General features: G+C 41.4%; 1 protein-coding gene across 1 annotated transcript in view; it reads right to left on the bottom strand.

Moving 5' to 3' along the window:
* Positions 1–20345: 20345 nt before the first annotated feature.
* Positions 20346–26412, bottom strand: part of LOC108439021 (collagen and calcium-binding EGF domain-containing protein 1-like) — a 46772-nt gene continuing 40705 nt past the window's right edge. The window contains exons 6-11 of the mRNA XM_017717186.2: positions 26397–26412; positions 24569–24689; positions 23366–23505; positions 22741–22776; positions 22605–22640; positions 20346–20960 (exon numbers count right to left, since the gene is read on the bottom strand). The exon at positions 26397–26412 is cut by the window's right edge and continues 136 nt beyond it. Coding sequence (XP_017572675.2) covers positions 20778–20960; positions 22605–22640; positions 22741–22776; positions 23366–23505; positions 24569–24689; positions 26397–26412 — 532 coding nt within the window. The 3' untranslated portion in view covers positions 20346–20777. The remainder of the gene's footprint in view (positions 20961–22604; positions 22641–22740; positions 22777–23365; positions 23506–24568; positions 24690–26396) is intronic.

The following is a 26412-nucleotide window of genomic DNA, read 5'->3' as shown; positions in this document are numbered from 1 at the left end:
AAAGCACATATTGAAGCTCCTTTGGCCCAAAGATGGATGGTTTGAATGTCAGAACAACAAGAGGGATACAACGTCACTTTTGCAGCCTTCTCAATGACAAAATGGCTTTATAGCTGCTAATACTTTATAATAACTTTGTTTACAAAACTGTTAACTGACCATTAGTATCTGTGAGCAAATTAAATTTATATATAAAATTATATATATATATATATATATATATATATATATATATATATATATATATATATATATATATATATATATATATATACATATATATATATTGCTGTTGTCAGAACAAAACCGTGTATCTCTATTTTTGTTGTTTTTCAGTTTTTGAAATAATTTGAAAATACATGTTACGCTTTACACTCCATGTAATTTTAATGATGAATGGAGTAAAAGAAACGGCCCAAAATGACAAGGAAAAAAATTTGGTTCCATTGACTTACATTAAAAATAAAGTAGGTTTTTTCCTTCTCCTGTAAAGTTCACATTTAGGAGATACAAGGTTTTGTTCTGACTACAGCAATATATATATATATATATATATATATATATATATATATATATATATATATATGTGTGTGTGTGTGTGTGTGTGTGTGTGTGTGTGTGTGTTTATACACATACACACACACACACACACACACACAATATGCCTTTTATGACCTATGCACTATTTTGTGTCTGATTCTTGAAACTTTCTGATGATGTGGAAAAAAATGACAAATGTTCCACAGTGCGTGAAATCAAGCACCAGCCTACCCTGACCTAATCTACATTTAATTTACATGAAGCACACCCTAATTCATGCAGATGTTGCAGCAGGGAGCCAGTGGTTGTGCTGGTAGGGGGAGAGAATGCACTGCTCCCCCTAGTGACCAAACTTTTTATCAATATTTAAGATCACAAACAAAAATCTTAGTGTACAAAGATGTGATAATGTAACATAAAATAACATGTAAATACTGTGTTTTTGAAGTGTATTATACTAGCTGTGTTTTGCATTGTTTATTTTGTGGGCGGAGTCAGTAGTATGAAACAAAAGCACAGTGTAATAGTCTTTAAATGTAACATGGAACTGTTGCAGCATTTGTTGTATCAATAAACCTATATGCCTATAATTATTGTTATTTTCTGTTTTTATTCTTATTCGTGATATTATAGCTAAGGCTGATCACAGTTTTGGTGGGTTAACCACAAATCAAGCAGTTTTAGCTTGTCTGTTGTCTGAACCAAATATTGTGAATATAATATTTATATTCATTTTTTACATGTCTATATATATTTTGATATTATTGCCGAGCCCTTGTTCTGTCTTTGTGTCGTCTACAATGTTAAACTTAGCAAACAAATAATTAAAATAGTTTCTTATATACACTCCACATGATGTCATTTAACCAGGTGTGCCCAAACTTTTGCACCCTGTTGTAGCAAGCTAAGTAGAGCTCGCGAACCGTGTAAAGTAGATTTCTATCTGAACCAACACAACCAAATTCAGAAGCCACTGCGCTCCACAGGCCTGGTTAGCATCGCACGAATGGAGGCCTCAACTCCAGCGCTGGGTGTAATGCTGTTATGACAAGCCCACACTGAGGCCTCATAATGAAGCCCCCTGCAGTATTATGACCCCTTTTTCGACGTGGAACTCAACCAGGAGCTAATGAGTCCCCTATAGCCTAAGCCTAACCTTAAGTGCCCCCCATTAGCGAGCGATAAGAGTTGCCGGTCTGATCATGTTGCTTGTTGATTCTCATGTCATTCCTGTCAACCCACAGCAACTGGGCTCGAATTAATCAACCACTTTGCCATTCCGTGACAGCTTGTTGGAGCGCGGGCTCCGCTCCAAATAAACTGCCGTTTTTGCGGCAGTGCAGTGAAATGATGTGAGAGCAATTGATACAACATGTCGCGGCGTGTTTTCAGCGAGCGCTGTCAAAGCCGTGAAAGGATGTGTCATTAAAATGTTTCCCTTTTCCCTTTTTTATATAAACATCATCACCCTATTATTTGGAAACAGCATGAAAGCTGATTTGATGCTGGCAATCCCCTCATGAAACACGCGGCGAATGTGTTTGCACAAGCACTACATCTTACTCAGACAGACACCGAAGTCAGATATGTTCGTCAATAGCGGCTATCAATTTAGTATTTGATATTGAAGAGTCTTGGCGAAGTAGGAGACACAGGAGAGGCTGGGATTTCTGGTGTTTACACCCGCAGAAATAGCCCTTAGCTATTCACTCTACAGTAGATAACTGATCCCCACTATTTCACCCACAGCCCAACGCGAAGATTTAACGCCCCCTTGGTGAAGGGAGGCAGGGTGCGTGGCACAGCTTGGCCTGCTGGCAGCTGCCTCAATATAATTAATATCTGACTTCACTTCATTCAAATGTGACTCACTTTTATGTTTTATTTTCAACCCAGTTTAGTCATGACCTATTCCCAGCTGCTAGCTGAACTAGGCCTCCCCTATCACACGACGCTGCCAAGCTCTGAGAGTGAAGGCTAGCATGTGCTTCCTGAAGCGCCACACATGAAGCGCCACAACATCTTTTCAAATTGCTGCTAATTCCGCATCACTGGAAGCTACAGTGGTGGACATTTAGACACAGAGAAAGACGCCAAATGCCAATCATCTGTTTTCACCTCAGCTAATATTACTAGCTTAGCCACATCCTGGTTTACTTCAAAAACTCAACTAAACACGGCTGGTTAGCTTATACCACACCTGATAAATTCACTTATCCCAGCAAATCTTTAAAAGACAGAGCAAAATAAACTTGAGCTTGGTGTTCAGCTGTGCTTTTCTGCAATGCTTCCTATGTGCTATAGCTGTGCTCTGTACTCTCTGCTACTCAGCGCAGAGACCTACTGCCGGTGCAGCGCGGAGCTCCTACTCTGATGTGCGGTAACCTTTAGATGGCCGCAGTAGCACTTCTGTGCTTCCTTCTTTAAACCGATGAGAAAAACAACACAAGATGCACACTCTTCACTGGCCTGTGGAGGAGAGTGCAGTCTCATGGTTCTAATGAGAACGTGTAATATTTATAGAGAAGCTAATTAGCGTATTGAGAATGTATTTAATTTTTGAAGCTTTCGCGATGAAGCTAAAATATATTTGACTCGTTCTTGCACAATTTGCATGTTCTGTGCAACACCAGCTGCATTCATTAATCTATTCATTGTCCTTATACATTTGTATCTGTTACAGTCAAACCCTACCTGATCTGTATGGCTGTAGTCTGTAAATGCAATTTATTTACTAATTTATATACTTGCCTATATGCATTCTTGTGTTATCATTTGTTCTTGCTACAATACTTTTAAAGCTTAAATACAACAAGTGTGATGTATTGGTGAAAAAATATTAACACTAATTTACAGACATGTATTTTTTAGTTTGCATAAATCTTGAGAACTTTTTTAAAGACCTAGAACCTGGAAGACCTTAAGGATTCCTCATTAGATTTGTGTGTTGGCCATATACATAAGCATCCCATTGAACCACATCTGAAGAGATGTGGTATCAGGTGAGCACCAGCTCTTATATGGTGAGCACCCAATACTATCAGGTGTGCACCAAATACTATGTAGTGACCACCAGATACTATCAGGCAAGCACCAGATACTATGTGAGCATTAGATTCTGCACTTGAGGTATTATGAGATCAGATGTGTGTCAGATAGTATTAGGTGAGCACCAGATAGTACCGGGTGCCCACTGAAAACTAAGTCGGGAGCACCAGATACTATCAGCCGAGCACCAGATACTATGTGGTGAGCAGTAGATCCTCACATCAGATATTATCAGATAAAATCAGTGCACAGTACATGCTATCAGGTGTGCACCAGATAATATGTGATGAGCACTCCATATGATCATGTGTGCACCAGATTCACATAGTGTGTACTGCACACCTGGTAGCATCTAGTGCACATCTGATAGCAATGGGTGCTCACCACATAGTATCTGGTGCTCGCCTGATATCTGATGCACAGTCCATAGTGTCTGGTGCGTACTGCATGGTATCTGGTGCACTACATATTATCTGGTGCTCTTCTGATATTGTCTGCTGCGCATCGCAGTTGGTATCTGGTGCACACCACAAAGTATCTGGTGCTCTCCCGATAGTGTCTGATGTGCACTCCATAGCATCTTGTGCACACTAGATGTTTACACCACATCCTTGCAGGGGCTCCTAAGCATTTTCACATATGAGGAATTGGAGGGACACATTTAAATGCATTTGTCTGAAGAGTCTGATGTTTTTAATTTAGTTAATTGCAGCAGTTACATAGCTAATAGCATCTAGATAGATAGATAGATAGATAGATAGATAGATAGATAGATAGATAGATAGATAGATAGATAGATAGATAGATAGATAGATAGATAGATAGATAGATAGATAGATAGTCTTGCATGTGAGCTCTACTTAATAAATCAGTCAAACTGACAGTTTCCCCTCTTATCCCAAATGTAGCTGCTCAGTCTGAAGACCAGACGTTTCCTGGCTGTTTGACTGCATCTGGGCTTTTTTTTTTTTTTGCCAAATTGTTGTTTCAAAAATGTACAGAGCAAAATGCAAATCTCTGGTAAGTGGACATTGAGGTCAGCGCATGTCCCGAATAGCACGACGATGACCCCACAGAGCGTCCATCAGGCCGGGCCTCCTGCAATAACACGCAAAAGCGCCTCAAAGGCGAGACAAAGGAGAGAAAGGGTCATTAACTTGCCGCCTGTCAAAAAGCCAGGGGCAAGGGTCATTAGAGTGGTGAAGATAAAGCGGTCGTCCTCACGCAAGCCAGGCAGCAGCAAACCTGCAGGCTAGTCACTTTCCCTAAAGAAAAAAAGAAGAAGAAGAAAAAGTGAGTTAAGGCTTTTTCTGCAGACTCGTCGGGCCGGTTCGGGCCTCCTCGTCGATGAACATGCATGCGAACGTCTTGTAAAAGAGAGAGAGAGAGAGGAAGCGGAGGTGTGGAGCTGAGTGCTCCAGGCTAAGGTAGTTTACACAGCGCTTAATCCACCCAGTCGGATCACTCGGTGTCCTCGGAGCTCTGGCTTTATGGGAAAATGACAGACACTCTGCTCCTGGAACTGTTTACTATGCACGGCTAACATTGCGTGATATATTGTGTGTCAATCAATATTGCGATATTTTGGCTCTGGCAATACTGATAACACAGAGGGCTGCAATAAAGCCGCTAATTACTCAGTGTTTACTGTGTGCTGCGCCCGTATGAAAATGACATGTATTGTTAGGCACTGTTAAAATATTCCTAAATAGGCCTAATAGTAAATTATATTATACCATATTTACAGCATATAACTTTTTATGTGGGGGAGGAACTCAACCAATCACAGGTCCAGAACTGTTGATGAACTGAGGTGCTGAAGTGTTGATGAACAATGCTAATAATATATGTGATATGTTAAATATCGCTGCTAAACCTCGTATCTCCATTTTTTTCGTTTTTCAGTTTTCGGCAGAATTTGAAAATACCTGTTGCTCTTTATGCTGTAGGCAAATTTCATGATGAACAGAGCAAATAAAATGACCTAGAATTACTTGATAAAACGCCTGGTTCCATTGACTTACATTTAAAGTAGAGAACGTTTTTTCCTTCTCCTGTAAAGTTACTATTTTGGAGATATGAGGTTTTGTTCCGACAACAGCGATATGAATATGCACATGAATGTAATTCTGGCATATTTCATACACACAATATGTAGCAATATAATTGCAATATTAATATTTCCTGTGCTCAGAACTATATTTCATGCTAGGTACATATTTTATACCTAAAGGGGGGAATTTTCAACATTTCTACATAATTCAGTCACTCAGATGCAAACAAAGTCATTCAGGCTAGTTTGATGTGACGTTATGACTCCTGTTATGACTCCTGACTGCAGTCTTTTTCTTTAATATCCAAAAGTGAGTCTCCACATGTCTTCCCAGCTTCGTTGGTGGTAAAATTTGAAAGTTTAATATTTTTGGTCCTATTTTGCTTTACAGAAAGGCCCAATACACCATCAGTGTATTTGGGTCATTCTATGGAAATGTCCTTTTTGTGTGGACAGAGATATATTACAGATATATTACACTGGAAAAACATGTCAGGGTTACAGTTTATTTTTAAAAGTTATTTTAACAATCACACCTTCTTGAGCCGTCAGTTTAGCAACTTTTGGTTTTTACATCAACCATATAGAATTCCAAGCACAACAGAAGAGCTCATCCCCTCAGTCATGGGTAAAGGCTGAGGCCATATTTTGAGGTAAAACCATGTTTTCCTACCATTTTTAACTGCAATAATTTATACATGACTGTATAATATATGATTTAAATGACAAAGAAAACAAATGCCAAATAAATATTATAAACTCTATGATGAAGGTTCCCCAGGATTTGTGTCACTGGTGTTACTGCGTAACAAAAAATGTCTTACTTTGAAATAAAAGTCACACTGATGACACCACTCGACTTCCTTTTACCCGTTTTCTCAGGATCTTTGAAGAAAAGCGCACGGTGAGTCCACTGTGTCTTTCAGTCATAAGAGATTTTCTCATTTAGCTCCTGATTTCATATGAAGCTTTTAGCTGAAGTCACTGGTGTGACCTTCTTTATTCTGAGGTCATTTTGAAAAAATAAAATACAAATGGATTAAATTAAATATTACAGTGGGTATTCCATGATGGACAATCATGTGGTTTGATGCTCTGTAGCATGATGATCAGTAACACCAGTGACCCCTATGACCCATTCACAAAATAACTTTTAGGCCTTTGACATATATAAAAATTTTTAAAATCTTCTCAACATGTTTTTTTTTGCAATAACATACCCATTAAACTCTTCAGACGTCTGGTTCCTATCACCACCACTGTGAACAATTCTGACTCTGTGTTTCTCTAGATTGGAGCATTTCACACCAAACCGCTCTAATGACTTATGTAGGAAATTTGGAAGGTTAGTGTCATTCCCCTTTAATGTGTGTTGTGCATAAATGATCACATTATATTTTGTTTTGTATTATGTTTTCTGCCTATCCTAAAAAATGCCTTGCATGTGAAAAAACTTGGCTGATTCAACCAGTGATCAGCTGATTCAAGACAAAATGCACACTGTAAGCTCATTACTAGCTACTGGCCACGTAACAAAAAGCTACTACAGTGCCATTCAGTGCGTGAGAGAAAGAGAGGGAAAGAGAGGGAAAGAGAGAAAGAGAGAGAGAGAGAAAGAGATGGAAAGAGAGAGAGAGAAAGAGAGGGAAAGGGAGACAGACAGAGAAAGAGAGAGAAAGAGAGGGAAAGAGAGAGAGAGGGAAATAGAGAAAGAAAGAGAGAGAGAGTGAGAGAGAGAGAGAGAGGGAGAGAGTGTGTGTGAGAGAGAGAGAGAGAGAGAGAGAGAGAGAGAGAGAGAGAGAGAGAAAGAGAGGGATAAAGAGAAAGAGAGAGAGAGAGAGTGAGAGAGAGGGAGAGAGTGTGTGTGAGAGACAGGAAGAGAGAGAAAGAGAGGGAAATAGAGAAAGAGAGAGAGAGAGAGAGAGAGTGAGAGAGAGAGAGAGAGAGAGAGAGAGAGAGAGAGAGAGAGAGAGAGAGAGAGAGAGTGAGTGAGTGAGTGAGAGAGAGAGAGAGAGAGAGAGAGAGAGAGAGAGAGAGAGAGAGAGAGAGAGAGAGAGAGAGAGAGTGAGTGAGTGAGAGAGAGAGAGAGAGAGAGAGAGAGAGAGAGAGAGAGAGAGAGAGAGAGAGAGAGAGAGAGAGAGAGGAGTGATGTGAGTTGTGGTTTTTCCTGCCTGAGGCCACGTAGCCCAGATTTAAGAATGAGTTAGCGTGTCAAGATAGCGTGTCTCGTTCCAGACCACGCCCGCACCTGTCAGGTGTTCTGCAGCATGCCTGTGTTTCGTGCGGACTGTGGATGGGGTGAGAGAGAGAGAGAGAGAGAGAGAGAGAGAGAGAGAGAGAGAGAGAGAGAGAGAGAGAGAGAGAGAGAGCACATATCTTGGTTGCATGTGTTCGTTCCTTCTGGTCCACACGCAGCTGCATACCTGACTGTGATAGACACCTGTGATTTAACTAATGCCTTCAGTGGCTTTGGACGCCCTGGAGACAGCTAAATATTTACATGGTCACTCTCTCTGCCTATTTTAGGCATGCTAACTAAGTTCAAAAGAAAACAGTGCGAAATAACTGAGGGAAAAATGAGCTAAATTGGTTTCGATGCCATACGACTAAACATACAGCTAAAACAAAAAAAAAATGATTTTAACATAACAGTGGAATAACAGGGGGCATTCTGGCCTAAAACTAGCATTTATGTTATGTAATATTCCATACTGCGTCCTCTGTCCATTAATGTTCTCTCACTACAATACCCATCATGCACTATTCTGCGTAATGCAATCACTGAGAATCCCCAAGGCGATAAAGAAACGCCGCTGATAAAATGCAGCCCACCCTATCCGCACCAAATTGCTTGTAGTTCCTCCCACCTTCAGGACGCGTCATCAGAAGGGAGTTTTTTGGAGTCTTTAAAGTGTAAAATCGACTGATTATCGGTACAGCATGTTTTATATGATGACTAAGATGTAATAGCAGTTTGCTGAATGAAATGTTAAGACATATATGTTGCTGCAGTCCCAGGCCAATGTGGTCACACCCCTAATCTAAAGTATGGGAGCTGTTTAGTGTTGTCATAAGAGCTCACGCATATGATTCAGCTAATTATTAAGCCCTTCACGAGTAAGAAAACAATGAAGCAGGGCTTTTACTCCTGATTCAGAGCAGCGCGCTGACCCACAAACCACTGAATCACGTGTTTCAGAGCAGAGAAGATCCTTCGCCCGCAGTCTAGTGCTGACCATTCCATTCCATTAAAAAACTTATTTTCCGTCTATCGTAAGGGTTTCAGGCCTGTTGCGTGTGCGCAGATGAAAGAGATCACGCTCAGAGGATAATTTACAATAGGGCCTCGTTTAATAAGCACATCAGCATGCATGAAATTTCACAAACCACCACCACATCCGGTAAGTGAATAAAAGGCGTGTAATGATTCAGCTACTGAATGACAGTGACATGTGCTAATTGTTTCACTCTATGTTCTTCCTGTATCTGCTTCCACACAGAAAAGGCTAATGTGGGTTACAGACACTAGTGGGGGGATAAGCGGGTGGCGGACCGTGACTAGGCCTTTGGCCGTTTGGGCCAAAAAGCAAGAAAAAAGCAAGAAAAAAAGTAAAAAAGGAAGAAAAAAGCAACTTTACAACAATTTATATATATATAAATATAAAACACACATATTTTATTTGACACCTCAAACAGACATTATCATATCATTGTTGGAACAAAACCTTGTGTTAGGAAACTGGCCCTGTGACCGGAAGGTCGCCAGTTCGATCCCCAGAGCTGACAGTATATGACTGAAGTGTCCTTGAGCAAGACACCTAACCCCCAGCTGCTCCCCAGGTGCCATGGATAGGGCTGCCCACCGCTCTGGGCAAGTGTGCTCACGGCCCCCTAGTGTGTGTATGTGGTGTTTCACTTCACGGGTGTGTTAAATGTGGAGGTGAAATTTCCCCGTTGTGGGACTAATAAGTATAAATTAAAACTGAAAAACAACAAAAATGGAGATACAAGGTTTTGTTCCAACAGCAACGATATACTTTGCCTTGTATGTAGCAAATTTACAGCTAAGAGTTCGGGCGTAGAGCTGCCACCATTGTTTTTCATTTCTATCAACAGACTGAAGCCTGGTTGGACTACATCTCATGTTCACGGTCAGAGATGAATGTAGAACTTCCAGAAGATCTAAAGCAATATTTTCTCTCATTAATTCAGCCCCATTAACCTAAAACACAACTGATTCCACTCTCAATTTCTATGTATTTTGGTAGTTCGTCTAAAACACAAGGCCTTTGGTTCAGCTCCTGAAGGTCTAACCAATGGAAGAGATCATTTAGCTGTATCTACCTAAATAATGACTATATATAAAAATCCTACTTGAACAGTTTTTCACAGGCTGTGTCGCGATTTCAAGCAAATTTTTCCAACCAAAACTTAACAGTATATAAGTAAACAATGCCAAGTGAGCTCTCCCAATGGAGAGGCCTGCAGGAGCAACCAATCAACCAATCATGTTAGGGTTTCAAAGGAGTGGTACAAAGTTTGTGAGAAAAACAGTCGGTGTAGGTCTTCTAGAAGTTCTAGATACATCTAGATTCTAGATCAGAGGTGACTAATAGGTGGACCAATGTCTGAGTCCAGACTCAGATGCTATCCTACACGGAACTGGACCTATAACGGATAAACTATGGAGAATTATTTAATTTGTAATCACACTTGACGCTACTCAGCCAATCAGATCTGCGCATTACGATGAACATTGAGACTGGAGTGATTTCACATGTTGTGCTCTAAAAAGAGAAAACTGATAATAAATATTGTTGAATTATCACTGAATTGGACTTTATTTGATTTGTCATTCAGTTGTATAAGATGTTGATATTCCTACTAGGCTACATCAGCGACCCAGCGAACCAGCGACCTTCCAGTCACGAGGCTGGTTCCCTAACCTCCAGCCCACGACTGCCCCCAGCCCACGACTGCCCCCAGCCCACGACTGCCAATCTAACTTGATTAACAGTATGTATAGGATCACCTGAGCATAGTTTTCTACACAGTATGTCTGTGATGCGTATGATCCATTTATCACTGTGAAACCTATGACAGCCGGCATCATGACCACAGAGCAAGTTGGTGTTTCCCCGTTCTTGCGCCGCTGCCTCATGCACAGCAGTCAAATCACCTCTGCCGCATGTTAAACTGCACGTAAGATGCAGGCTACTCAGGTCACACCGACCTGAAAATGACCTTGGGTAAATATGCTGAAGTAGGATTTGGTGTTTGTAACTGAGGTTGCCTTAAATCTGATCCTAGATCGCCATTCTTCACTTGGATTCCTTCTACATACGGGTTCAGATCAGGATTCCCTGCATTTCAAGGTCTATTCTACGCATTCATGGCAAGAGGAAACGGACAGACAAAGGCTTACTGGGTGCTACGTGCTGGAAACTGCCTCGCTCTACCTGCACAGTCAAAGAGCAGTTACATCTGTAGGCTGAATTCCTATGTACAGTGTATAGCGCTATATAACCTCCATATCAGGGTACGCAGTGTGTGAGGCAGATGGAGTGTTTTGATTAGCGAACACACACGCTCACCCCAAGTGATTGACACTCTAACATAACCTGCAGGGACTCTCCCACTTTTCCTGTAACCATAAACACTCGGCTCACGACTTCTAATCACGGCATGTTCCTCCTGAGAACGGCATACTTGTGTGCGAGTGCCTTCGCCCTGTTTGTGTGTCTTCTTGTTCATGCATGAGTGTTGATTATGCATGTATTAGTTACCATTCAATGCAATCTTTCATATCATCAGGGGTGGAATGTTCTCAGCTGAGGAGGCCCTCTGTTGACTGCAGTCCATCACTGGCTCAGCTTCTATCAGCAGCCAATCTAGCTTCACCAGAGCCACACGCTGGAGCCACTGCTGCATGGTCTTTACCACTGCCTGCAGCATTTATGAAGTTATGCAAACCACATGGCACAATCAGCAGTGAAAGGTGAACACCCTCAGAGAGAAAAGTGCTCTGAAGCCTAAAGATGGACCAAGCCTTGCCTTATTGGCAGTTATTTGGCTGCAGCGGTGGACAAAGTACACCAACCATGTACGCCCAAGGTAAAATATTCCTCCAGTAAAAGTAGAAGTTCCTCCCTTTAGACCTCCACTTGAGTAAAAGTACTAAAGTATTTCCCTTCAAATGTACTTAAGTATAAAGTAAAAGTACTAAAAGAGTAATTCTGGCTCTGATGTCCTGTTATCATTTTTATAACCAGACTGGCTTCATGAACTCATTTCAGGTGAAAGTCCTCCAGCGTCTCTCTTGGTAAACCAGTCTTTTAATAGAACGTCATTAATTAGTGACGCTGACGTCTATTAAAATGATCAGAAGCACAAAACACTGAAGGTAAACAGTTTCCATCAGGGAGAACCGAGTGGCTCTGAAATCACTTTTTACACACAAGCAAAGTTTCAGTTTCAGATTTATTTACAACTTAGTTCCAAGTTTAAGTTGAATAAAAACTGGCTTTAAACTCAGGATCACAGATGAGCTCCTTTACTATGTTGATCTGTAGGCGTCTGTTCATAAACATAAACCAGCCCAAACTCATTTACTATAAAATGAAATGGTGTTTGTAGAAATTCAGAAAAAAGCCGCGTCAGTCTCGACTGCATATGTGGACATATTTCTATATTGTGCTCTATTTACACAAAGTTAGGTTAGTTCATCATTTATGTTGAACAGACTCTCTGCACAGGTCTACAACTTGATGCACGCATGTTTTCTAATGCTTTGTTGCCTGGCAACATGTCAACACTAATCGGGCTGCACGGAAGAGGGTGTGACTGACAGGAGATGGACTTTTCAAACACGCGCATGTTGAAATTCCATGTGTGCGTGTTGTGTCTCAGGGTGATGGGACATGCGGTCAAAGACTGGTTACAGTAAAGCATGTGTGAAACATGCATGGATTTTGCTGCATACTGCAGTCACCAGGCCAGTTTCTTCACTCGTAGCTCCAGAAGGCCGCATGTATGCAGAGTTTTGGGCGTTTCTTGCTTTGGCGAGTGACTTTTGCCATTAAATCAGGTCAGGAGAACGCCATACATTCACCACAAGCTACAAAGAAAAGGTTCTCAACCTTAAAGCAACAATGTGTAATATAGTTACTGTACTTAATAATAAAAAGGCCATCATATGTCATCAGGGATTAAGGAAACGTGCTAAAGTTGAAATACAGGCTTCTCCGACTACAAAGCTACAGCCAGTATGTTCTCCCTCGAAACTTCCGTTTCGGAGCAGAAAGTCTGTTTGTGTTTTGGCCTGTGATCCCGCCCGCTGTTCATTTCCCAGTCCTATTTCGTTTCGACGCCCCGGGTTACCCTACCCTAACTAAAAATTTACTTCTGAATACACTTTATGGCCAAAAGTATTGGGACACCTACAGGAGCTTTTATGACAACCCATTCTAAATCCTTAGGCATTAATATGGAGTTGCCCCCCCCCCTTCACAGCTATAACAGCTTCCACTCTTCTGGAAAGCTATCTACAAGATTTCGGAGAGTTGATGGGAATTTTTGTCCATTAATCCAGAAGGGCATTTGTGAGGTCAGACACTGATGCTGGACGAGAGGGTTTGGCTCATGGTCTCCGTTCTACGTCATCCCAAAGGTGTTCGATGTGGTTGAGGTCAGGACTCTGTGTAGGCCAGTCAAGTTGCTTTGTGCACTGGGGCTCAGTCGTGCTGGAACAGAAAAGATTCTTCCCCAAACTGTTCCCACAAATTTGGAAGCATACAGTTGTCCAAAATGTGCGTTTTACACCACTCCATCCAACTCTTGGCATTGTGCATTTTGATCTTAGTTCTGTGTGTAGCTGCTCAGCCACGGAAAGCCATTTCGTGAAGCTCCTAACATGGATTTTTTTTTTTTTTTTTGCTGATGTTGCTTCCATAGGCAATTTGTAACTCTTTAGTGGGTGATTCAACAGAGGATAGATACTGGTGAGTTTGCGTGGTCTACCACCTCATGGCTCAGCTGTTGTTACTCCTAGACGCTTCCAATTCACAATAAGAGCACTTACAGTTGTCTGGGGCAGATCTAACAGGACAGAAATATCACATAATGACTAGAGGCGGCATCCTATGACAGCACCATGTTTAAAGACACTGAGCTCATCAGTTCAACCCATTCTACTGCCAGTGTTGGGGGCAGTCATGGGCTGGAGGTTAGAGAACCAACCTTGTGACCAGAGGGTCGCCAGTTTGATCCCCTGAGCTTACAGGACATGACTGAAGTACCCTCAGCTGCTCACCGGATGCCGTGGATAGGGCTGCCCACTGCTCTGGGCAAGTGTGCTCACTCGCCCATAGTGTGTGTGCATTCACTAGTGTGTATGTGGATGTTTCACTGCACAGATGGGGAGGTGAATTTCTCCATTGTGGGATTAATAAACGGGAATCTTACTTATACTTGCTTGTTTGTCTTTGAAGATGGCAAGACTATGTGCTTAATTTGATCCATCTGATAGTAATGAGTGTAGCTGAAACGCCTGAACTCAATAATTAGGAGAGGTGTCCCATTACTTTTGTCCATGCAGTTTAGCTCGAGTAAAATGTGAGTACATATTAGCAATGTCTTTGAAAGACAGAGGCAGTTTAGAGCCCAGAAGGACTTTAAAACAGATGTTCCATGTGCAGTTGGGTTATCAAGGCAGCGAGCATTTGAGATACAGCCGGTAAAGTGATCCCAACTTGTGCTGGCTAATGTTATGCACATGCTAATGTTAACTGTTTTCTCTCACACCATAGAATAACAGCTTAGCTTTGGTTGTCATGCATAGCCAGCCACGCATCTAGCTGATTAAAAAAAAATCAGTTATAAAAATGCACGTTAGCTGGTTTTTCATTTGCAAACAATAAAAATCGTGAATGTATACATTAGCTGATCATCTTACGTCATCGCTCGCCATTGTCAAAGTTTAATAGGGGCGGGGCCAGAAAACTGCCTCCAAAATTTTGAATTACCCATTTTAAACACTTGCGGTCAGTATAACATACTGTTCCTTTAATGGGAACTGCATATTTTAAAGGGCCAATATCCTACATTTTTCCTGTATTCTAAGCAAATTTGTGTGTGAGCTGATTTGCACAACCATCTAAGGACTAAACAAGTTTTTGTGTCTATAAAACTCAGATATTGCCACTCTAACAAAAAACTTTTCTCATTTTTACAGAATTTCAACAACCCCGCTGATGTCAAAATCAGTGGCCAAATATCTCAGGGGTGGCAATAGTTGTGATGATAGCCAAGGTGACCTGTTCAATGGGTAAGTAAAAACAGCTCGCTAACCAATTCACACAATCAATGAGACGAGCCAGAATGCGGCGGTTCTTACTCGCCTCATCGTTGGGCCAACGAACAGCTATCCTGTAGCTCTGGTCCAACTGTGTGGCAATGTTGACCTTCCCAAAAGCTGAAAGTTTCAGGCAGCTGTCCATATGCAGTTTAGAAGTTTCATGCTTTTTCACCTTCTCCGAGAGATGATGCAAGTCGGTGACACCTGTAGTTGTCCATGCAGTGTCTGTGCCGGTGCCACTATCAGGATAGAACATAATGCAGGGATAACAGAACAGGGCACTGGCTACTTCACATCCTGGTAACCATGTTTTCCGTTTATACCAACTTTGCGAAAATCCCAGATTATATGATTTTTCCTCCCTTTGTAGATGCTTGCTTGATGTTTATGGGCCTAATTCCTTAATATTTACATTTAAATTTGGCTGACGCTCTTATCCAGAGCGACTTACAATTTGATGATTTTACACAGGAAGGCCAAGGTGGTGTTAGGAGTCTAGCTCAAGGACTGTTATTGGTATAGTGTAGGGCGCTTGCCCTGGTGGTGGATTGAACCCCAATCTGCAGCACAGAAGGCAGAGGTGTTAACCACAACACTACACCAAGCACCAAGGAAGGTGCGAGTTTATCCTGATTATTACGACGACTGAATGGCCTTTCTCTTAATGACACGATTGAGCTGTTCCGAGTTGAGGGAACGCCAGCCATGTTGACCAGATCGCTAGCTGCACAGTTTTGTTTTGCTGCCCTAATTTTCCCTCGGTTACGTGTGATGCAAGCCCTTCCGGAACCCGCAGAGATTGCCTTGCAATGCCTACAGTTAAAAAAAAAATTAATATGAGAGCAATCAGACTTAAATCGCCCAAAATGGGTGGTACTGCAGGGAATACACCTCAACGCTGGTTGGACATTGACATTCGGAGGCAAGGGATACTGTCCAGAACCGTCATAGCTAGTCAAAGGCTGTGGTAGAACGTGATAGAAAAATTCTTCGTTTTCATCCTTTGGTGGTGCGTTTCCCGATCGCCCTAATTACCAAACCGCCCATGGTCAAAATTTCATGACAAATGAACCGACAGAGACAATCCAAAAAGACTTGGGATAAAATCTTGTTCCATTCATTTACATTGAAAGCGGAGAACATATTTTCCTTCTCCTGTAAAGTGTTGGAGATATGAGGCTTTCTTCCAATGGAGACAATATGTAAATTACTAAATAACCTCTGCTCTGATTGGCTGTCCTGTGTTGTGCCTCATTTAAAAAGCACTAGGAGCTCCTTATAATATCTTTGGGAATGGGAAGAGCCAAACTGTTGTAGGCTAAATAAATGATCCCATGTAAATGCATTGTTGTTTTTTTGTTTTTTTTTGTGACATCACAAAGAAATGCCGTCTCTGTTCTAAAGCACCAATTCAACTCGAGTTAAACTGCTCTGCAGCCCCTCAGGCAAAGGACCCTGATGTAAATGGTTTTCAGTAATGATTATAAATTTGCCTTTTTGTCTTCAGGCTACAAGATTTTCCTACTTGAAAAAGTTGCCAGCTGCCTGGAGCTTAGTATCTTTTCATTGTTACCTCACTCTATCCTATTATTTTGTCTGCAAGAATAAAAAATAATATGTTAACATTAATGTCAACCTTCTAAGCCGCTTCTCCATCTGGGTCACAGTTGGGGATTGGGGGGCAGGTGCTGGAGCCCATCTCAGTTGTCATTGGGCGAAAGGCAGGATACACCCTGGGCACGTCGCCAGTCCATTGCAGGGCAAACAGATAACAACAACAACAACAACAACAATTCATGCTGATAATAATATGTTTAGATACATTTTTTATTAAAGTATTTGCCAGACATTACTGTTAGTCCAATGCTGAACATTCCATTCAAATTCACTGCAATAAAAACATTATTAAAAATGAAATTAAAATACAAAAGCTGGTCTCTTCTACATTAAATCTCAAGGTGATGTCAGTTTCAATGAGCAGCTAGCTATACTTTGTCTCCCTCTTCTGGACGTAACGTGGCAGTGCTAATGTCCACTGCGGTCACTTTAGTTTTGGCATACAGCGATCAGACATAACCTTATGACCACCTCCTTGTTTCTACACTCATTGTCCACTTACTGTATAGCTGCACTTTGTAGTTCTACAGTTACAGACTGTAGTCCATCTGTTTCTCTGATACTTTGTTAGCCCCCTTTTACCCTGTTCTTCAGTGGTCAGGACCCCATGGACCCTCACAGAGCAGGTACAATTTGGGTAGTGGAGTGTTGTTGTGCTAGTACAAGTGGATCAGACACTGAAGTGCTGCTGGAGTTTTTAAACACCTCAGTGTCACTGTTGAACTGAGAATAGTCCACCAACCAGAAATATCCAGTAATAGCATCCTGGGACCAGTGATGAAGGACCAGAGGATGACCAACACAAACTGTGCAGCAGCAGATGAGCTGTCGTCTCTGACTTTACATCCACAAGGTGGACTGACAAGGTAGGAGTGTCTAATAGAGTCGACAGTGAGTGGACACTCACTCAATGTTTAAAAACTGCTGTGTCTGATCCACTCGTACCAGCACAACACACACTAAGACACCACCACCATGTCAGCGTTACTGCAGTACTGAGAATGATCCACCACCCAAGTAGTACCTGCTCTGTGAGGGTCTGTAGGGGTCCTGACCACTGAAGTACAGGGTAACAGAGTATCAGAGAAACAGATGGACTACAGTCTGTAACTGTAGAACTACAAAGTGCAGCTATACAGTAAGTGGAGCTGATAAGATGGACAATGAGCGTAGAAACAAGGAGGTGGTCATAATGTTATGCCTGATCGATGCCTAACAGCAACATAATGAGTTAGATACATTATGTTGTTAACATAAGTTATTGTGATAAATGTCTTCTATCAGTAATAATTTAATCTTACAATTTGCATATTACTGTAAAGAAGAACTGCATTTTATAAAGTTACATAAATACAATGGTATTTAGCCACTGTTCTATGTTAATCATGTTTTCTTGCTGATATTTCCTTTTAAATTACTCAATTGCATTGAACCACTGTACACAGAGAAAAGCCACTGTATTAAGTACACCGCTTTATTCCTAGACTCTGTCCGTTTTCTCAGCTCCACTTACAACCCTGCTTGTAAAAAAGCCAGGACGCTGTGCCAAATGTAAATAAAAACAGAATGCATTCATGTGCAAATCATTTAAACCCTATATTTTATTGAAGATAGTAAATGGTACAACGACATTATATCAAATGTTTTGAATTGCCAGCAACATGTTTCAAAAACGATGGGACAGGCGCATGTTTACCGCTGTCTTCTTTTAAAAGCACTCTGTAAGCATTTGTTTGTCTGAGGAGTCTGAGGAGTCTGACTGCACCCTCATACCATTATGGATGACCATGGCGTCCATGGTTTTCAAAAAGAATTTTCTATTTTGATTCATCGAATATTCACAGAATACTTCTCCACTTCGCTTCAGTCCATCTTAAATGAACTCAGGCCCAGAGAAGGCGGCAGTGTTTCTAGATCCTGTTTATATATGGGTTTTCCTTGCATGGTAGAGTTTATACTTGCATTTGTGGATGCAGTGATGAACAGAAGTGTTCTTGAGCCCAGGCAGTAATTTTTACAGAATCGAGTGTGTTTTTAACGCAATGCTGCCTGAAGGACACACACACACACACACACACACACACACACTCACACACACACACACACACACACACACAAACCAGCATCGCTCCCACAGCCAAAACAACACACAAATGGGAATTAGGAGTGAAACCAAACTCAGTGATATGTAAACAGTTTTTTATATATAAAACATTCTCTGTTCTGTTTAAGAGCTACACAGGGTGGTCAGTCAGCAAAGGAGTGGGACGCTGCATGACCACTATCATCATCGCATCATTTTAGCCATATAAACATTTCTGTAAGTTTCTCAACTGTCTAATGTTTAAGATCAACATGCATGCAGCTTTTGCTCTTAACCCAAAAACACCTGACCATTCAAGACGTTCGGCATCTGAAGTTTTGCTCTTTTACTTATACACTGGAACTGTGAGGCTAATGCAGCTAACAGTTTATAGAAGTTTATAGAAACAACTAGTTTAGCATTATGCTAACTGTAAGCCTAAATGTTCCCACTTGCCTCAAATCCCGGGTTATGTCTAACTGACTTGCCCATGTGGTCAGTAGATTGTGACGCACCACTTCCAGCAAGCCCAGGATCGCACTGCTGGCCTTCAGGGAACTGGAGATATGGACCCTGGAGTTGCTAGACCATTGCTAGCTTCTTATTCTCCAGGGTATATTTTGGTTTGTCCATCTGTAATTTACGTGACCAAATCGTAAGGCAAATTATTCAGTAAATGCAAGAAATAAATGCCAGTCTTTATTTTATTACATTTTTTTGTAAAGAAAAAAAAACATTCATTGTTATTATTTAATTTACACTTAAAATTTACTGCTGAAAGTGAAAAATCTTAAACGCTCCTTGTATCATTATATAAAAAATCATTTTTACAGAGCAGATCACTGAAGAGACGCCGTCTGTTTATAGTTTAGAGCCCAGATTTGGGGAAAAACGGGTCGACTTTCAGTAGAAAAACAAAGTTCAGCTTCTTTTAGGATTTAAAATGACATCACCGTCTATTAGACTGGAAAGAAGAGCTACAGCGTCATACGACGCCCAGCTTCTGAATGGAGCTTATGAAATATGAAAGTTATTAAGAATATGAAAAAGTGTGTTTTGGAGCCACCGGTGGTTCCAAGGAGTTTAAGAGGCTAGGGTATCCCCTTTGGGCAGTTGAGGGCTGGAGGTTAGGGAACCAGCCCTGTGACCGGAAGGTCGCTGGTTCGATCCCCAGTGCCGACAGGCCATGACTGAGGTGTCCTTGAGCAAGACACCTAACCCCCAACTGCTCCCCAGGCGCCATGGATAGGGCTGCCCACTGCTCCGGGCAAGTGTGCACACTGCCCCCTAGTGGAGGTGGAATTTCCCCGTTTGTGGGATTAAAAAAAGTATCACTTAAACTTGTGGGTAATGTAGCTTTAGCATATTCTATTAATTCGTATGAAAAGTCTTCGTTTGCACAACGCTATGCTTGCAGTTTGCATGATGCTCAACCAGTGAATTTATAAGCTTGCAATACTTGTTAGCTACATTAGCCTTGTAGCTGCAGTGCTACACTACAGACTCAAACCTTCAGATTTCAAACACGTCTTGGCTGAAGAAGCTTTTTTTTTTTCCAAACTGTCTCATTCATATATTCGTATATATATATATATATATATATAATGATATTCCACGCTTGCTCAAGAGAAGATCAGGACTGCCTTGAATAGTATTAGAGCTCTTTTAAAAAATACAAGGTCCACTTTTTACAGCAATGGGTGCCATCCTCAAATCAGTCATCCTCAAATATTTATCACCACCCACGTCACTCTAACAGACATATATATGAGTGCACAGACATGACTGCACATGCACATGAATGCACAGCATGCATGTTCTATGGAAGCAGGGAAAGTTGATCGTCGATTCAGAATTAGTCTTGTTTCCTCTTTGCTCTCACGTTTATGTGTCTCTCTAGTGCCCTCTGCAGTCCATCCAAGCAGTAATTTGCTGTACAGCTCTCTTTACAATAACAGAGAGACAACTGCTTGATTTTATATCCAACGTTTTCAATATTGCAGGACAAAGTTCAGGTTTTAGGCCCTTGATAGCTGCAGGGTGCCTCCCATTTACTTTTGATTGACAAGTCACGTGTCACGTCACGTATTAAGCAACAACTCTCCTGATCCCCAGTCCTCAAGCTCCGCCTCCTCAAATGAATTGGGAGGTGTGTCCAAAGATAAGTCCCGCCTCTTCCCAAACACCTGCTGTTGCAGCTCGATGATGTCGTGACGGATGTCCGCCATCATGAGCAACAGGAAGTCGAACGAGCCTGGAGGTCCCTAGAGCACAAATGGACATTTTATCAGAAACAGCTTCTGATAAGCATCAGCATCTTCTAAGCCGCTTCTCCTGGGTCGCAGGGGCTGCTGGAGCCCATCCCAGCTGCCTTGGGATGGAAGGCAGGATACACCCTGGACAGGTGCTGTTTTAAATAAATCAATAAAAATAAACTGCTCTAGCCTAAATCATCTGCATATCAGCAACACTGAGGCCTAATTCATTTAATTAATCATATTCACACATATAATGTTTATAAGGTTTTATTGGTGATTTTATTTTTTCCATTTTCCAGCCTCATAATTTAGAATTAAACAAACTATGTCTTAAAAGACTAATATATCTTAAAATTGAATAGTACGTCCACAAACAGTGTTGAAGCCAATCCCATTTCAGTTAATTTAGCTCAATTTAATCACTGTTTAAGTTAAATTTATTTTAATTTAGCCCATCACTGTTTCTCTGGTTTTTATATTAGTGTTGTGGGACCAAAGGTGATCTCATAACAAGGGCGTTTTTAGGACAACCTTAAGAAATTGTGGCTAAATGTAGGTGGGAACATAGATGTATTAGCACAGAATACATGTAATAAAATAAACTGAAAATAAAATGTTCAACAAGTTGTACCAAGTTGTGCACTCTCGTCATGAGATCATGTCCGGCCCCAAGAGACTGGTTTTTATATGTGCTTTGAATTACTTTTCCCCATTACACCCTCACCAAGCACTTTATTAGCAACACTTTACCAATACTTAGTTGGCCCTCTCTTTGCTTTCAGTCTCAATGTTCCATGGCATGGATTACACAAGATGCTTGATTGGTGTTAACTGGCCCAAGTGTACCATGAAAATGTTCTCTGCACCATTAGTCCACCTTCACCGGACTAGACTCCTTACCCAAGGCAGGTTGGGTCCATGGATTCATGCTGTTGGTGTCAATTCTGACCATACCATCTATGTACCTTAGCAGAAATTGAGACTAATCGACCAAGGCTACGTCTTCAACTGTAAATCTGTGGCCACTGCAACCTCAGCTTTCTGTACTTGGCTGACAGAAGTGGACCTCAATGTGGTTTTCTGCTGTTGTAGCCCATCCACCTCAAGTTTCAACGTGTTGTGCATTCCGAGATGCTTTTCTGCTCACCAAAATTGTACAGAGCGGTCATCTGTGTTACTGTCTGTCAGTTCAAAACAGTCTGGCTATTCTCAGCTGACCTCATTCATCAACAAGGCTTTGTGAACTGCCACTCACTCTAGAGTGAACTCTAGAGATTGTTGTGTGAGAAAATCCCAGCAGATTGACAGTTATAGAAATACTCAAACCAGCCAGTCTGTTCACAATTACGCCACATTGAAAATCACTGAGATCAGATTTTTTATCCCATGCTGGTGGTGGATGCAAATATTACCTGAAGCTAACGGCTTGTGTCCGCATGATTTTATGCGACATGATTGGCTGATTAGAGAATTGAGTAGGTGTATAAGTGTTCCTAATAAGGTGCTTGGTGACTGTGCAGCCTTTGCAGATATGCCCTGTGTATCCACTTAACAGCAGTTTTGCTTACTGATTTAGGATGAATGGGATATACAGAAAGCAGAGGAATCTGATCCCAGGCTATATGAGCTACAAGAAGCAAATACACTCACTGGTGGTCCCCGGGGTCCAGGAGCACCTCTCTCTCCCTGTAGAGCAAAAACATTCACATAATCACATTATCAGTCAATTATCGAAGGTCTGCTAAAAGGGGCCCTGTTGTTTACTCTCACACACCAACACACATACCTTAAGGCCATTTCGTCCATGTGCTCCTGGTGGTCCCTGTGGAAACGGTGGGAAGAATCCAGTTAGGTTCGTGTGGGTTTATGTGCCAGAAACAGTCGTAATTCATGTTTACACGACATGTTTTTCAACCTCTCTTTATCCATTAGAATTAAATAAGCTGTCACTGTGCTTTTAAGCCTGAGAAATAAATGGGCTCTGTTCTGATTGGCTGCCCTGTATTCAGAATGTATGTAAACGCGTTCGATTTTGTGACGTCACAAAAACAACAAAGTCAAAATGGGCAGTGAATCAGTGAATGGTACGCTTTAAAACTTTATACATTTCATGAAAGTGAGGAAAATTCAGATCTCTATAATACGGGCTCTTTAATGTGATGTGATTTTTTTCTGGACAGTGTAAACACAAAAATGTGAACTTTTCAAAACATTTCGAGCCGCTTTCGTATGTTTTGTTTCCTTGGTTTACATGCGACTTCACAGTGCCATCATCTAGCATGGGCAGCGGGGCAGCAGCAGCTTTAACGTGATTATAAAACAAATGGGACGTGAAGCATCAAGGCAGAAACAACAGATCTGGGCAAAAAAATCAGATGCAGAGGTGAGGCAACCATAGCTAAAGAGCTTACCACAGGTCCTCTGCGTCCTCGCTTTATGTGCTCCAGGTCAGGCTGGGGCCCCATTGGACCCATGTCTCCTCTGGGCCCCTGAGGGCCTGGCTGACCCCTGGCTCCATGTTCCCCCTTCTGCCCTGGAGGCCCTGGATGTCCTAAAAGCATAAATTACATCCAGATTATTAAAGAAAATATATAAAATATATCATTATAGTGTCCACTTCATCACTTTAAGAAATTCCACCCATGGTTAAGACACAAGGTCATTCAGAGTGGTTTGGTGTGAAATACTCAGAATTGTTCACAGTGGTGGTGATAGGAACCAGACATCTGAAGAGTTTAATGCCTCTAAAAGCTCCCTCACAGAAAGGTATGGCATGAATTGGTTATGAATATGGTGCCTGATACCTGGGATGTTGTTTTGTAGTAGCTGTGAGATCAGCTTTGGGTTTAAAATATATTTTTAAAACACATTTATGCTGCAGGGGTACATGCAGGGTGTTATAAGGCTAAATAGACCCATAGGAAAATGTACTTTTTCAGACTTTCCACTATTTTACTATCATTAACATTACAAATAAAATCTCAGAAGACTCATGTAGGTCCACTTGGTGGTTTTGAATCATAAATAAAGATACGTTCACATTACAAGCTGCTTTTCCACCGTTTACAGGCTTTAACTTCTGTATGACGCTGCTGCCATGGTAACACTGAATGATGGCGCACAGGCAGTGGGAAAAAAAAAGCACATGTTCATTATTCCGATCTGAGCGTCACATTAAGGTCGCATGGCCACCAATCGGATACGTATCCGTTGTAGGACCACATACGAAAGTGGCTCAAGTCGGATTTGAAAAGATCAGATTTGTGTCCAAACAGCCCTAAAAACATCAGATCTGAGTCACTTTAGGGCAAAAAATCGGATGTGTGTTGCTTCAAAATGGTAAGGTGAACGTAGTGTAAAATGGCTATATCGTAGTCATGGTGACCCCTGGTTCCTATCACCACCACTGTAAAGACATCTGAGTTTCTGTGTTTCTCCACAATGAACCATTTCACACCAATCCACTCCGAAAGACTCATTTTCTGAATTATTAAGCAAATTTGAAAAATTTGGAGCTTTGGGACTATTTAAAAAGAAAAAGAGGTGTGTATGTGTGTGTGTGTGTGTGTGTGTGTGTGTGTGTGTGTGTGTGTGTGTGTGTGTGTGTGTTGTACCTGGCAGGCCTGGGGGTCCAGGTGCCCCTGGAGGACCTGCGGGGGCATGGCCATCAGAATTTTTGCCTACCCTGCCAGGAAGAGGTTTTTCGCTGCTGTTAGCTAAGCCAGGTGACAGCACCTACACACAAAACAGCACATCACTCAGAAACTAGCATCGCTCCCTGAACAGAGTTTTCTTGTATAACATTTAAAGAGGTATTATCAATGCTGTCCATGCAACTAATCGGTCAAATAATGCATTGGTCAGGTCTTAATTCATATATTTGTCTGTTCAAATTCCACATTGTGCTGATTTTCTAAGTGAAAATAAGTCAACACATCACCCACAGAGGACACAATAATACTCGTTTTAATAAACAACTGCTGTTTATATGCTAAACTGAAAATTTTGGCAAAAATATAGAATTTTTTTCCAACATATTGAACTCAGCAAATAAACAGAAATTGCCCAATAAACCATGCAGAAAACTGCTCTGTTCAAGTGTGTTTCCTGTAGACGATGTGTTAACATTCACTACATGGACAAAAGTATTGGGACACACCTCTTAATCATAAAATTTAGATGTTTTGTTCAGTCCCATCGCCACAGGTGTATACAAATCAAGCACGTAGCCACGGAGTCTGCCTTTACAAACATTTGTGAAAGAATGGGGTTGTTCTAAAGAGCTCCCTGAATTCAAGTGTGGTTCAGTAACAGGACACCACCACTGCAGCAAGTCAGTTCACAAAATTTGTAGATACTGAACAATCAACTGTAACTGGTATTACACTGCTGACTCAATAACTGCAGCGTTTAAAGTTCCTCTGGCTTTAATGTGTGTGCCAGGAGCTTCATGGTATGGGTTTCTATGGCTGAGCATCTGCATGCAAGCCTTACATCACCAAGCATAATGCCAAGCATTGAATATAGTGGTGTAAAGCGCCACCACTGCATTCTGAATTAGTAGAAACACATTCTGTGGAGTGACGAATCACACTTCTCTATCTGTCAGTCTGACGGAAGAGTCTGGGTTTGGAGAACAACAGGAGAACATTACCTGCTTGACTGCATCGTGCCAGCTGTAAAGTTTGGTGGAGGAGGGATGATGCTATGGGGTTGTTTTTCAGGGGTTGGTCTAGGACCCTTAATTCCAGTGAAGGGAAATCTTAATGCTTCAGCAGACCAAGACATTTTGGACGATTATATGGTTCCAACTTTGTGGGAACAGCTTGGGGAAGAACCTTTTCCAGTCCAGCATGAGTTTGGTGTGGAAGAACTTGACTGGCCCCCACAGAGGCCTGACCTTAACCCCATTAAACACCTTTGGGATGAATTAGAACAGAGATTGTGAGCCAGGACCACTTGTCCAACATCAGTGTCTGACCTCACAAATGCTCTTCTGGATGAATCAACAAAAATTCCCATTGACTCTCCAAAATCCTGTAGGAAGCTTCCCAGAAGAGTGGAAGCTGTTACAGCTGCAAAGGGGGGCCAACTCCATATTAACGCCTATGGATTTATAATGGGGTGTCAGCTGTTGTACGTGGAATGTGTTGGTGTCCCAGTAGTTTTGACCATGTAGTGTATTTTAACAACAAAACATGTTTTTTTGTATATGACTGCAATTTAATTTTGGGATGATGAAATATCAAATTCCTGATTCTTTTGCCTTTATTTAAAGGTATTTCTCACTAAAACAGGAATAGAATCACTAAAACAGTCGATGTCAGTCGGTTGATGAACCGATCATGTTAACTGTAATTGATGTTTACAGTCCTGGTTCATGCATATATGGTTGTGTTACCTGTCCAGGTTAATGTGTACGCGTGCGTTTGTATGTGTTACCTGTCCAGGTGAGTGG

This window comes from Pygocentrus nattereri, chromosome 7, assembly GCF_015220715.1.
Source record: "Pygocentrus nattereri isolate fPygNat1 chromosome 7, fPygNat1.pri, whole genome shotgun sequence".
In the NCBI taxonomy this organism is placed as follows: domain Eukaryota; kingdom Metazoa; phylum Chordata; class Actinopteri; order Characiformes; family Serrasalmidae; genus Pygocentrus; species Pygocentrus nattereri.
Note: the sequence above shows the minus strand (reverse complement) of the source record. Positions and strands in the feature narration are given on the sequence as shown.